This window comes from Marmota monax, unplaced genomic scaffold, assembly GCF_021218885.2.
Source record: "Marmota monax isolate L192 unplaced genomic scaffold, Marmota_monax_Labrador192_F-V1.1 WCK01_AAM20220418_F8-fsc00068, whole genome shotgun sequence".
NCBI classification, from domain to species: Eukaryota; Metazoa; Chordata; class Mammalia; order Rodentia; family Sciuridae; genus Marmota; species Marmota monax.
The window spans coordinates 7,525,115-7,538,167 of NW_026692352.1; the positions used below are offsets into that span (position 1 = coordinate 7,525,115).

The 13,053-nt window shown below is 37.6% G+C and overlaps 1 protein-coding gene across 5 annotated transcripts in view; it reads right to left on the reverse strand.

Annotated features, from left to right (window-relative positions):
- Positions 1 to 283: 283 nt before the first annotated feature.
- Positions 284 to 13,053, reverse strand: part of Pak1 (p21 (RAC1) activated kinase 1) — a 148,868-nt gene continuing 136,098 nt past the window's right edge. For all 5 annotated transcript variants that reach the window (XM_058578564.1, XM_046442047.2, XM_046442049.2 and 2 more), the window contains exons 11-15: positions 11,348 to 11,465; positions 8,316 to 8,415; positions 6,884 to 7,080; positions 5,094 to 5,231; positions 284 to 1,615 (exon numbers count right to left, since the gene is read on the reverse strand). In XM_058578564.1, coding sequence (XP_058434547.1) covers positions 1,529 to 1,615; positions 5,094 to 5,231; positions 6,884 to 7,080; positions 8,316 to 8,415; positions 11,348 to 11,465 — 640 coding nt within the window. In that variant the 3' untranslated portion in view covers positions 284 to 1,528. The remainder of the gene's footprint in view (positions 1,616 to 5,093; positions 5,232 to 6,883; positions 7,081 to 8,315; positions 8,416 to 11,347; positions 11,466 to 13,053) is intronic.

Here is a 13,053-nt window from a genome sequence, read left to right on the forward strand (position 1 = left end):
AGACGGTTCTGGGGCACTGATGATGTTCCATTTCTTTATTTGGGTGGTGGATACGTATGTGTTTATAATTATTCTTTAAAAAGTACAAATGTTTTTGGTCCATTTTCCTTAATTTATAAGTACCAAGAAGAAAGAATATACATTGAAGTATACATGGGTAAAAGGGCATCCTATCTGCACCTTACTCTCAAATGGTTCAGGAAGAATAAATATTCATTATTTCGTGTAAAAATTCAGAAAAGAAAAAAAGGAAAAGCAGGAAGAAAGGAAGGCATAGTCCAAGTAGAATATTTTCATCTTCTTTTATTGAAGGAAATAGAAATTTGTGCTACTGAGGCAGTGGTACCTCAGAGCATGACAAGGTAGTCAGTGGGGCTGACATGACAAGCCACAAAGCTGGCCAGGCATCCTACCATAGTGGGAGGACCAAAACCACAATGATTGCAGGAGGTAGCATACATCCCCAACACCCAGTGTAAGCATTTCTGTTTGCAGAGAGATTGGCCATGCATCTTAAAAACAGGGTCCCTTTATAGCTGGTAGGATATCATCTTAGGTCACCAAATCCATCCCAAACTAATGTTTAGTCTCAGATTTGCAGACCCTTTCCTTTGACCTAAATATTTAGGCCACCAGAAGATCTGAGTTCCTTTCAGTGCTTTATCCCAGACAGAAAAAGAAGCTGAGTTCTTGAAACATCACATAAATATAGCAGGACAGGTGCTCATGCCCAGCCTTGCTCTAAAAGTAGCTGCATTTTTTTCCTCCTGACTTCTCATTGCCCTCATTCAGCATGGAAACCTCTCAGTGTTATAAACAAGGACAGATTGGGGGCAGCAGCCTAGGGGATGCAGGGAATCAAAAGCTGCTACATAGCCAAGGCCATTTCACAAGAAACAGCATGGGGAGCACTACTAAGTCAAGGTCCTCCCAAACAGCTGCTAGAAGCACACACAAAGAAAAACATAGTAGTTCTCCCATGTCAGGATCAGCTGCAACAAAGTCATGGTCCAGGAAGCTGAGCCACTTCATGTCCCTGGCAGATTATCAAACCCCATGGCATTCCCAAGCTGTTCTGGTTTTCAAATTCAATGAGGTGTTTGAGCAATTCAGTCACAGAAAAGCAAGCACTAAAGAAATCTCAAGGTTGCAAATTAATAATGTTATCAAACCTTAAATTTATATAGTCAAGAACTGATTGTGGGGGGCAAGAAGTGGGGGTGGTTGAGATTTTGCTATTTAGAAATAGGGGTCTAAGGTTTATTCATGTAAACTCTTTATCATAAACCACCCTCATGTCCAGAAATCAGAAGAAAATCCAATTTAGAAATGGTCATCCATCAGAAGTCACCTAATTTAGTTCTCTTCAGTGCTGTACACATGGTTTCCAGGATCAAAATCTTGAGAGCACTAGATCAGGAAATGGGAGAAGCAAGGCAAGGAGAAGAGGGCATCAGGGGTTGGAATTTCTGAAATGAGCATTTATTTCACAGAAGGCTTGGCACAATGAGGCTGGGGTGAACGCGATTTAGTGATTGTTCTTGGTTGCCTCCTTTGCTGCAGCAATCAGTGGAGTGAGGCTGGAGAGGGGCTTGGCAATCTTCAGGAACTGATGCTAGAAAGGAGATAAAGAGCAAAAACCACATTACTATTAACTGTTCTTCCTTAGCATATTACAAGACATAGAGGCACCCATGTTTATGCAAGGTGCTGCCTGGAGAGCTTCAGATCATCCCCAAATGAAGGTTATCTTTATGAGATAACCACTGTGGAAAACTGGCAGTAACTACCTACACGTAAACATACATCTACCCTATACTCAAGCAATTCCAATCCTAGGCATATTCCTAAGAGAAATGAATTTATGTAACCACCAAAAGGCACATTCAAGCATGTTTAAAGAAGTTTTACTTACAAAAGCCAATAACTAGAAAGAACCAAAATGTTCAAAAGAATGGAAGAATGAAGAGTGCTACATTTATATGATGCTATACAAAAAAATCATACAGCAATAAAATGAATAAATAATTTATGAACTGACCACAAAAAGAATCCCACAGACATGTTGAATAAAAAAGGTCAGATACAAACAGTTTTTATCTTTTTTTTTTTCTTTTTGGTGCCAGGGATTGAACTCAGAGGCATTTTACCTCTGTGCTACATACCTAGCCTTCTTTATTTTTTATTTTGAGATGGGGTCTTGCTAAGTTGTTAAGGATCTCACCAAGTTGCTGAGGCTGACCTCAAGTTTGTGATCCTCCTGCCTCAGCCTCCTGAGTGGCTGGGGTTACAGGCACACAGCACCATCCCAACAAGATAACTCATATTAAATGATTTTGTTTCTTATTAGATAAGACTAAACAATAGTCATAATGAGAATAATAATTATCTTTGGGAAAGGTATTGACTGATTATGACCTAGTGGTACAATGTAATATTTCATTTTAAAAGCAATACTTTCTCTTCCCACCCTGCCCCCTATGTTGGGGATTGAAACCAGGAGCATTCTATGACTAGGGTACATCCCAGCCCCATTTTATTTATTTATTTAAATTTTAAGACAGGGTCTAGTTTCAAAGACTGACCTTGAACTTGTGACCCTCCTGCCTTAGTCTCCTGAATATTGGGATTATAGGCTTGCAACACCATGCCTAGCAGGGTTTTGTTTCTTTGTTTTAAAGAGATAAGGTATCATTATGTTGCTAGGCTGGCCCTGAACTCCTGGGCTCAAGGGATCCTCCTGTTCAGTCTTCCAAGTGGATAGGACTATAGGCATTGTCCATCATGCCTGGCTCAAAATGTTCTATCCTTGAATCCAGTAAGGCTAACTAATTCAGTGAAGATTTCAACATCTTAGTCTTTTCTCAAATCATTTTTACTGTGCTGTGTTTTGGGTCATGCCCTCAGCTTTTAAATAGGACCATTTAGGAGGAACATCATATAAAAACTGCATCTACATTTTCAGTAAAACTATTAATGCAAAACAGTTTTTTTTAATGTAACTCAGAGACTCTTATCTAATTATTTTTAAATTTTATATTTAGTAGGGAAAAAGTTTTGTGTCTTAAGGATGTAGAATGTTTCTTTATTATAAGAAATACAAGGAACTATCAGAATTTCAATTCTTTGTTTTTAAATTTTTTTTTAGTTGTAGATGAACACAATACCTTTATTTTGTGAGCACTCTACCACTAAGCTACAACCCCAGCCCCAGATTTCATTTCTGTCCTAGCTGCAAAGGAAACTGAGAACCTAATATGATGTTTAACTCAATTATAACATCTAATTGCCACACTTATACTTAATTCCCTTGCTAAGTCAGACTTTATATGAACATATACAAACATTCTTTGCTGAAAATTGATTCAAATTCTACAGGGACAAAGATAAGGTATAAAGAAGTACTGAGAAGACATTATTATAACTATGAAAGGAATAGAAGACATTGGTTAAATCATGAAAATATATCATCCTATGTATTTCTTTTCATACATGTGTTCTCACAGAAGAAATAAATGTAAAAAATTCACGATTTAAGAGTCTAAAAGTTTTGTTTTTGAGTACTTACAATCTATACTAGCAAGTTAAAGAACCAGTGTTCTCAGATCACATTTTCTACAGCTCTTCTCTGAGGTAAGAGAGCAATGTGGTCCAAACCCAACTGGGAAAACTCAGTTTTTCTCTTCTGAATAAAGTAAATTAGATAAGCCCTATGTGAGACCTTCCAGTTCTGACACTTTTTGAATCTGCAAGAACAGTGGCCAAGGGGATGTACACTTAAGCCAAACAGATATAGACTGAAATCCTCGATCTATCACTTGTCAAGTATATAATCATGGAAAAGTTACTAAATCTCCATTCTTCACCTGTAAAAAATGGGAACAGCAGGACCTATAACTATAATATATATATATATATGGCATGGCTGCCTGCTTCCAGGTCTTGGGGCCGCACATGTGGCTGGGATGGCTCCTGGCAATCAGCCAGGATGCGGTGCTGTGGGTGGGTGGTGATATGTCCAGGATATGTCCAGGACTCTTCCTCCCTCATGGACAGCTCGTGCCTTCCCTTGCTGACTATGGGGATGGGTGATGTGAACTCACTCCACTCCTCTGACCTTTATCCTTATTGGCTCCTGTGCAGTATATAAGTTGTGTGTACTTCCTCAATAAACAAGATCCTGCTTCCACTCGTCTCCCTGGTGCATCTGATTGTCCTCCAGCGAGGGAGGGAGGGCTAGGTGCAGGCCACCAGTCGACCTTTACCTCTCTTGGCTCGTCCTAGTCAGGGCGTGCTTTCCCCACTTCTCTCACTGGTCAGGGGGAGACATATATACACACATATGTATAATATGTTACTATATATATATAAAACACTATAAATAAATATAAAACACTACTAGTGGTAAAGATCTAATAACGCATTTATTATTAGCTATATTATTATATCAGGAAGAAAACTCTAGAGGGCACTAACCTTTCAATAACTATAATTTTTTACTTAATTAAAAATATATTCACGAATCACAGGCTTAGCATAGTATTTGTACTCCCAATATCCAGGGTTTCCAGAACACAAGTCATACGAAAGGCAAAAGGGACTCTATATTGTACTATTTGCTATAAGGAGTCATGTAGTCCCAAAGGATCCTAGAGACTAATGGTTTACACTTGGCAGAACCCAGATCTCATATGTACTTTTGAATTTATTCCAATAAAGTCTAACTTGTTTAAGACTTAAGTCAGAGAGCTGCTTCTCTCACAGACCCAAACTCTGCAAGACAAATTCAAAATTCAAACAAAACGAAGGAAGTGCTAAAGAAAGATACAGGCAAAGATCAATAGGCGATCATAAAGTAGATCTAAAGTTAAGCTAGGAGAATATCTACAATTTTAATAGGCTGAGGAGGAGGTTAAGGGAATATCATAAGCAAAGACCCAAGAATAAGGCTAGGGTGAGCATAGGAATTAGCAGGAGAAAAACCTACTTCTATAATAAATAAAACCTTACAGACAAAAATGAAGTTCAAAAAGTTCAAAGGTTTGGTCAATAATTCCTCAAATTAGGTGATTACTTGCAGAGGGGCTAGTTACCTGCAATAGCTCTTTAGCCGAACCTCTCTTTTCCACATCCATCTCAAGACAGCGGTTCAAAAAGTCCCGGAAAATAGATGACAGCTTCTCTGGGTTCTGAAGCTCTGGAGTCCCATTAGTGGCAATGAGGTACAAGGCCTAGCAACAAAAGTGAAGAATCACTTTGAGCTCCAAATGAAGTTCTCCCAGAAACCCCCTCTAAAAATATGGTTAACTGCTATCCTATGATCTAGGATACAAAGCAGCAGCTGTGGTGTTCTGGAAAGAATATGACTTAAGGATCACTCAAACCCATGTGACCATGTATGCTACCCCCATCCCCCTTCCCTTCCCTTCACTTCCCTCTGTCTAGTCCAAAATATCTCTATTCTTTGACCTCGCCATTGTGAATTAGCATCTGCATATCAAAGAAAACATTCAGCCTTTAGTTCTTTGGGATTGACTTTTTCACTTAGCATAATATTCTCCAGTTCCATCCATTTATCAGCAAAGCCATGATTTCATTGAATGAATAATTTTTTAAATTTTTTTTTTAGTTGTAGATGGACATAGTACCTTTATTTATTTTTATGTGGTGCTGAGGATCAAACCCAGTGCCTCACAAGTGCAAGGCGCACGCTCTACTACTGAGCCACAATCCCAGTCCCTGAATGAACATTTTTAATCAAGATATTCGATGCCATCTCTTTCTCTCTCTGTAATGGGAACTTAGGGACATTTTGTCACTGAGCTATAATAACCCTTTTTATTTTTTGAAACAGAGCCTCACTAAGTTGCTAAGGGTGAACTTGAACCTGTGATCCTCCTGCCTCAGCCTCTCAAGTCGCTGAGATTACAGGTGTGCGCTACCACAAAAAAAAGCCACTCTTTACTACTATGTTCTTCCCCATCTCAACATATGGCAACTGAATTTTTCAGCAATACAGGCCTAACACCTCAGAGCCATTATGGATTCCACTTTCTCTAATATAGAATCTATCTTGTCAGTTATTCCTTCAAGACATTTCCTGAGTATGTCTAAGCCACCACTCTGTCTGATCTACAACAATAGTCTTTCACAGTCTATTTTCTATAAAAGTGCTAAAACTTTACAATGATTTCTGAACTCTGTAGAATAAAAGTCAAGTTCTCATAAGGGCCTACAAGGTGATACCTGCTGGTTCCTCTACTAGTTCCCTGACTTTGGCTACCATTTTACATCCTTCTCACTCACTGGTTATCCTCAGAATACCACAAGCACACTTTCAAATCAAGTCCTGGCCTAAGATTAATCTCATGACTTACTCCTTTACTTCCTTTAGGTTTCTGCTAAAATAACCTACAAGAGAGAATTTCTCTCTCTACTCTAAATACAACAGCATACTCTGCCTTCTTCCTCATTGCTTTCTTACCTCTCACTCTGCTTTTTTTCACATACTTATCATCAATTACTATGCATTAATTTGTCTTTCTATCATTACAACAATTTCTTGCATGCGACACAAACTCAATCATTGAATAAATTAATGAATTGCTTTTAGTATTTTTTTCTTCAGCATATAAACGTATATAGTTATTTTTATTTGCAGTACTGGGGATCAACTCAGAGCCCTGCATATGGTAGGCAAGTGCTCTACCACTGAGGTACATACCCAGCCCCAGCATTTATATTTTAAGTTCAACAGGGCCTACTTTTATTCAAAAAAGATATATTCAAGTTTAAAGTAATAGAGAAAGAAGAGCCCGAGTCCCATTTCCAGGCACTAGAGACAATAGCGCAAATACCTTGAAATAGGATTGGTAACACTTACTCTCAGAGGGTTTTCATTGAGGTATGGAGGCTCCCCTTCAATCATTTCAATGGCCATAATGCCCAGGGACCAGATGTCAACCTTGGGCCCATAGGCTTTCCGTGTCACAACCTCTGGTGCCATCCAATATGGAGTTCCCACCATAGTGCTTCGTTTGCTTTGCTCTGGGGTTATCTGTGCACAGAATCCAAAATCAGCTAGAAAAGGAAAATTAAAGAAAGTCACGCATTTAGGTACTCCTTCAATAAGGGCTGATAGTGTGCCTACCCACAGGTGTCAGGGTCATTCTGCCACCCAGCTCTGCAACCCCTTATCTCACCAAATCAGAATTACTTTACTGCCACCTTCATGCTCAATACCTAGACTATTTCCTGATCACCCCTGAAGAGAAGCAGGAAGAATATAAGGAACATCATATCAGTTTCCTACATTTTCCTCAACCCAGAAGGACTAGGCATTAAAATCAAAATAGCCCATTTTGGCCCTACCTGCTTAGCCCAATTCTGTTTTATTCTTGAAAACCATTCCCATACTCCAGAATCTTGCCTTACTCTCTGAACGTAAGTCCCTGAAAGGAGCCCCAATCACCTACAACTAGTTATGGCCTGGCTTTTAAAACATCAGTTCCTTATTAGGCCAGAGGCTGCTGACAATCCTTTCATAAACTTCTCATCTACCTGTGACACAACCTCTTTGTCTAGACAACTCTCTTTATATATTTGAAAAAACTGTTCTGCCTGGTGTTCTTTTCACATTATATTGAAATTATAAATTCATTTAGATCAGGAGGCCTTTGATAGTAAAAACTATATATTCTTGCTGGGTGCAGCAGTGTGCCTGTAATGCCAGCAGCCTGGGAGGCTGAGGCAGGAGGATTGAAAGTTCAAAGCCAGCCTCAGCAATGGTGAGGCACTAAGCAACTCAATGGGACCCTATTTCAAAATAAAATACAAAATAAGGCTGGGGATGTGGCTCAGTGGTCAAGTGCCCCCAAGTTCAATCTCCGGTACCAAAAAAAAAAAAAAAAAAGATTGTATTCTTATTCATCTGTACCCACAAAGGGGCTGGCAGATAATAGACATTCAGAAAAAGTTTGCTGAGTAAATAAATGAATGATGAAATTATACAAAACTTTTTTCTAATTATTCATTACAAGTCTCTTGTAGTAATCTGAGAATTCTTGAAGGTTGGAAAATGCTCCTTTGGTGCTGACACAGGACCCAACACACAGTAGATATTCAGCAATTTGTTTTTCCTTTCTAAAGATATAAAAGGATGGAAAAATAATGAAAAGATGTTCTATGATAATACTGAATAATAAAAAAAGCCATAGTTCCCATGAAATAATAGACTCTCTTTATTATATGATGCCATCCTATAGGAGTCAGGGCCACAGAGGGAGAGAAGTATTATTCCTCAGAGTCCTACTTACTTAGCTTGACAGAGCCGTCCATTCCCAACAGAATATTGTCACTCTTGATGTCTCTGTGAATGACTTGATTTGAATGTAAAAACTCCAGAGCCTGCAGACACTATTTAAGTAGTGTAAAGAAAGAGAAAAAGAAGAATATATAATACAGAAAACTTGAGAGAAAAATCAACTAATCCATCCTCCTCATTTTAAAATATAGGAAATAAGCGCCCATGAATAAAAGGACTTGCCCCAAATCAGAGGCACAGCCAAATCTAGAACCAACTCTTCTATCTCCCAGCTAAGCATACTTTTTACATTCCATGCTGTCTTTTACCTTATGATATTTCCTTAAGCAAGGCTTCAAGGCTGGGTGCAGTGGTGCACATAAAAATCCCAGTGACTTGGAAAGCTGAGGCAGGAGAATCGCAAATCTAAGGACAACCTCAGAAACTTAGCTCAGTGGTAAAGTCCCCTGGATTCTATCCCTAGTACCAAAAAATTAAGGAGCAAAAGGATGATCTTGTGAAATTGGAACCTTCATACATTGTTGGTGGAAATATAAAATGGTACAGCCAATTTAGAAAACATTTTGGCAGTTCCTCAAAATGTTAAGTATATACAGTTGCCATATGACCAACAATTCTACTTATAAATACCCAAGAGAATGAGAACATATGTCTAAACAAAAACTGGTATATGAATATTCATAGCAGCATTTTCCCCATCAGCGAAAAAGAAGAAGAAGAAAAGAGAGAAAATAATCTAAATATCTATGCATGGATATATAAAATGGAATATTATTTAGCAGTTGGTTCCTGGGGCTGGGGATGAAGTACTGATACATGATACAACATGGCTGAATCTTCTCAACATGCTGAGTGAAAGAAACTTGTCACAAAAGAGCACATATTATAGAATTCCATTTATATGAAATTTTCAGAACAGGGAAACAACAGAGATAGAAAACAGATTGGTGGTTGCAAAGGGTTAGTTGTGGTGCAGGATATGGGAAGACACTATTATTGGGTATGAAGTTTCTTTTATTTATTTTTTTTTAGTTGTAGATGGACACAATACCTTTATTTTATTAATTTATTTGTATGTAGTGCTAAAGATCTAACCCAGTGCCTCACATGTGCTAGGTAAGCACTCTACCACTGAGTTACAACCCCAGCCCCTGAAGTTTTTTTTTTGTTTTTTGTTTTGGATTGAGATAAATGATCTAAAATTCATTATGGTGATAGTTGTGTAACTATGAATATACTAAAAACTAGTGAATTATATACTTTAAACGGTTGAGTAATATAAGATATGAATTAAAACTCAATAAGCAGTTTAAAAAGGGGGATAATAATGTGTATTAGATTTTAAGGAAAGTAATACCACCTACTTATGTTAAACATTTAAACTTTTTTCAAAATGTTTTCTGATTCATATACAATGTTAGTTTTGCAATTTCCACTTTACAGATAAAATAATTTGAAGCAAAATAACTTCTCTAAGTACACACGTGCATGCATTTTCAACCAGTGAAAGTTGGTTTCTGGGATATTATAATGTCTTGTGACCCTCCAGAGGGTCATCGTATGTACACAATTATACAGTACATCTATGATATTAAATTTTCATGAGAGGAGGGTATAACTGTGGGGGGGTAAAACATCTGAAAAGGCTCCTGAAGGAGGAGATAGGAAGGTTGGGAAACAATGCATTAGGTGGTAGAGCAAAGAAAGAACTCTCAAGAATTCCAGCCTGGGGGCTGGGGTTGTGGCTCAGCAGCAGCATGCTCATCTAGCACATGTGAGGCCCTGGGTTCGATCCTCAGCATCACATAAAAATAAATAAATAAAATAAAGGTGTTGTGTCCAACTATAACTAAAAAATTAAAAAAATTAAAAAAAAAGAATTCCAGCCTGATATGAATTCCACTAATTTACTTATGTGCATTCCATATCCTAAAGTTATTAATGCAAAAGTGATCATATTTTCTAGGGTAGTATTGATTTCACATATTTTTTTTAACATTAACTAAATATACAATATGCAAGTTCATCTGTGTGCCTCCATGTCTTACAATATCAGATCTATCATACCCATTATACTCAGACTCCTAAAATTTTGGAACTCAGTTAATCCTTTACTCTTTCCCCAATTTCCTAACTTTTCTATTATTGCACATTGGAAAGTTCCAGTCTCTCAACAACAAAACACCCAATATCCTCAACATCTCTGAATATCTCCTTCATCTTCTTTCTCTAATGGAAATGTAAAGATTTGGCTATCCTCTGAGAACACTGTTTCTCTTGGAAGCCTTGTGGAGTGCTTTTTGTTTTTCCTCCTACACCAGCATATTACAAACCCTAGACATTTAATAGCAATAAGGAGAAAGGAGAATATTTAAGCTTTGTTTTTGATTTGTTTTGTTCCAAAGTATTTTATTCTAGATTTTTGCGGGCTTGCTTCTACAAATCATTCAGATGCTTACTCACATCTGTGGTGAAACCTTCTCTGACTGCTCTGTCTAAAATAGTACTTTTCCTGCTGGGGAACGATATTGGCCAAATTATATTTTTATATTGTGTGTATATACAAATATGTAACAATACATCCCATCATTATGTCTAATTATAATAAACCAATAAGATATGGAAAAAATAAAATAGTATTTTCCCTACCACTACCTTCTTATCCTGCTTTATATTCTTCATGGCACACATATAAAGCAGAAAAGCAGAATAAAATTATGATTAAAATATCTGTCCATAGAGAAGAAATAAAGAAACTATTATGATATGTTTATAATAGTTATCTTTAAAGACTGAAATTATGAGTGGTTGAATATATACTTCCTGGTATTTTCTCATTTTTCTACAATGGGCTGAATAAAGTTATCTGTAAAGAAAAAATCATGATGATAGATACTATACAGATATTATATGAATATGATAAATCATGTCAACATTAATTTCTTCTGCTTCCACATAGCCAGGAACTTTCATGGACAGAAACGTGGAAGTTATTTCCTGCTCAAGGCTGGATCTTGGCCTTACCTCACGGCACACAGCTGCAATCTGACCTTCATCCATACAGGTTTCTGTTACTACATCTGTTAAGGAGCCTCCAGCCAAGTATTCCATGACGACCCACAGTTCATCTCCCACAAGGTAACTGTAGGAATACAGAAAAAGCATGAGAAGGAATAGTCAGAGTACAAAGAGCCACTGCATTGGGTTTCAAAGGCTAAGCACATGGACAATGATGCTACCTCACTCAGTTCTGGAAAAGTTTAGGGTTCTTTACTTTGGGGAAAAGAGGAATCTGGGAGTCAGAATCATTAACTTTAAATCTCTTAAGAATGCTCATGGAGGGGGGGAAAAAAGTATACATGTTCTAGGAAGCCCCAAAAGGCAGAACTAAGGAAACCAGGTTGAAGAGACAATAAAATTACATTTGAGCACAACACAAATACCTACTAAAATTAAAAGGACTGGCATGATTTCTACATCTCTAGAAGCATCCAAGTAGGGAGTATGCAACTATTCAAAAAAGATGAAACCTGGAGTCCATGTTACCAACATAAGGGAGAACCACTAAACCTTCCTAAGAATTCTACCAGATCTGAGGTCCATGAGATTAAGTACTAGGTCTTGTCTAAGACTCTATCCCCAGAGTCTAACACAGCAGATACCCATATTTTCTGAAAAAATCCATGAGTACAATAAAGTAATTGTAAATATTAAATGAAATAATGGTAATAATTATTTTAAAAGCTATAGTGTTGTACACATAGTCATTATTATGCTGCCAATGACTTCTACTTTGAGTGTCCAAAAAAAAAAAAAAAGTTATCTGTAAAGAAAAAATTCCAGTCTGATTAACCAGGCTACAGTTTATTAACATCTCTCTGGAGAAATTATGGGCTGACATGAGTTAGAACTGACAGTTCTCGGGGATTGGGTCACTCAGCCCTTCTATGCGATAGTCACTTAACCTATCTAATTAATATTTTCTCACCTGTAGAATAGGACAAATAAAAACAAGGCTAGCTCAGAGCCCTACAAACTCTTCTGTTAGTCTTGGACAAAGAAACTAGGCTGGAAAAACATTTCTTGGGTTGGCTTGAGCTGTGAAGTATGTCATCTTTTTTTCTTCCTGATAACAGGATTACTGCCAGGCAGAAGGAGAAACTGTTTTTCAAGTTTGATAAATTCGTCTCAAGCAAAAGGTATGATTGAATCCTAAAATCCTAATCTCTTGATCTTTTAACTATTAAGTCTTAAAATCTTTTCCTGTCTTCCTTTTTTTTTTTTTTTTGGCAGTGCTGGGGATTAAACCTAGGGCCTCACCCTTGCTAGGCGAAGACTCTGCCACTGAGTTACATCCCCAGCCCAAGTCTTGTAAATTATTAAGGCCCATAAAGAATTAACACCTTTATAAAAGGCCTCAGAGGGTTGCCTCACATTTTCCACCATGTAAGGACACAACAAGATGGCATCATCTATGAACCAGCCTTAGGCCTTCACCAGACAGTGAATCTGCTGACACATTGATCTTGGACTTTCCAGTTTACAGAGCTTTAAGGAATAAATCTGTGTAGTTTATAAGTTACCTAGTCTCTGGAATTTTGTAATGGTATCCCAAATGAATTAAGACATGAACCAAAAAATCAAGACTGTGTAAAAAGCCCTCCACTGCCTGAGCCTATTCATTCCCTGATGAAGAACACACATTTATGGCCTCTCACCCATAATGAAAA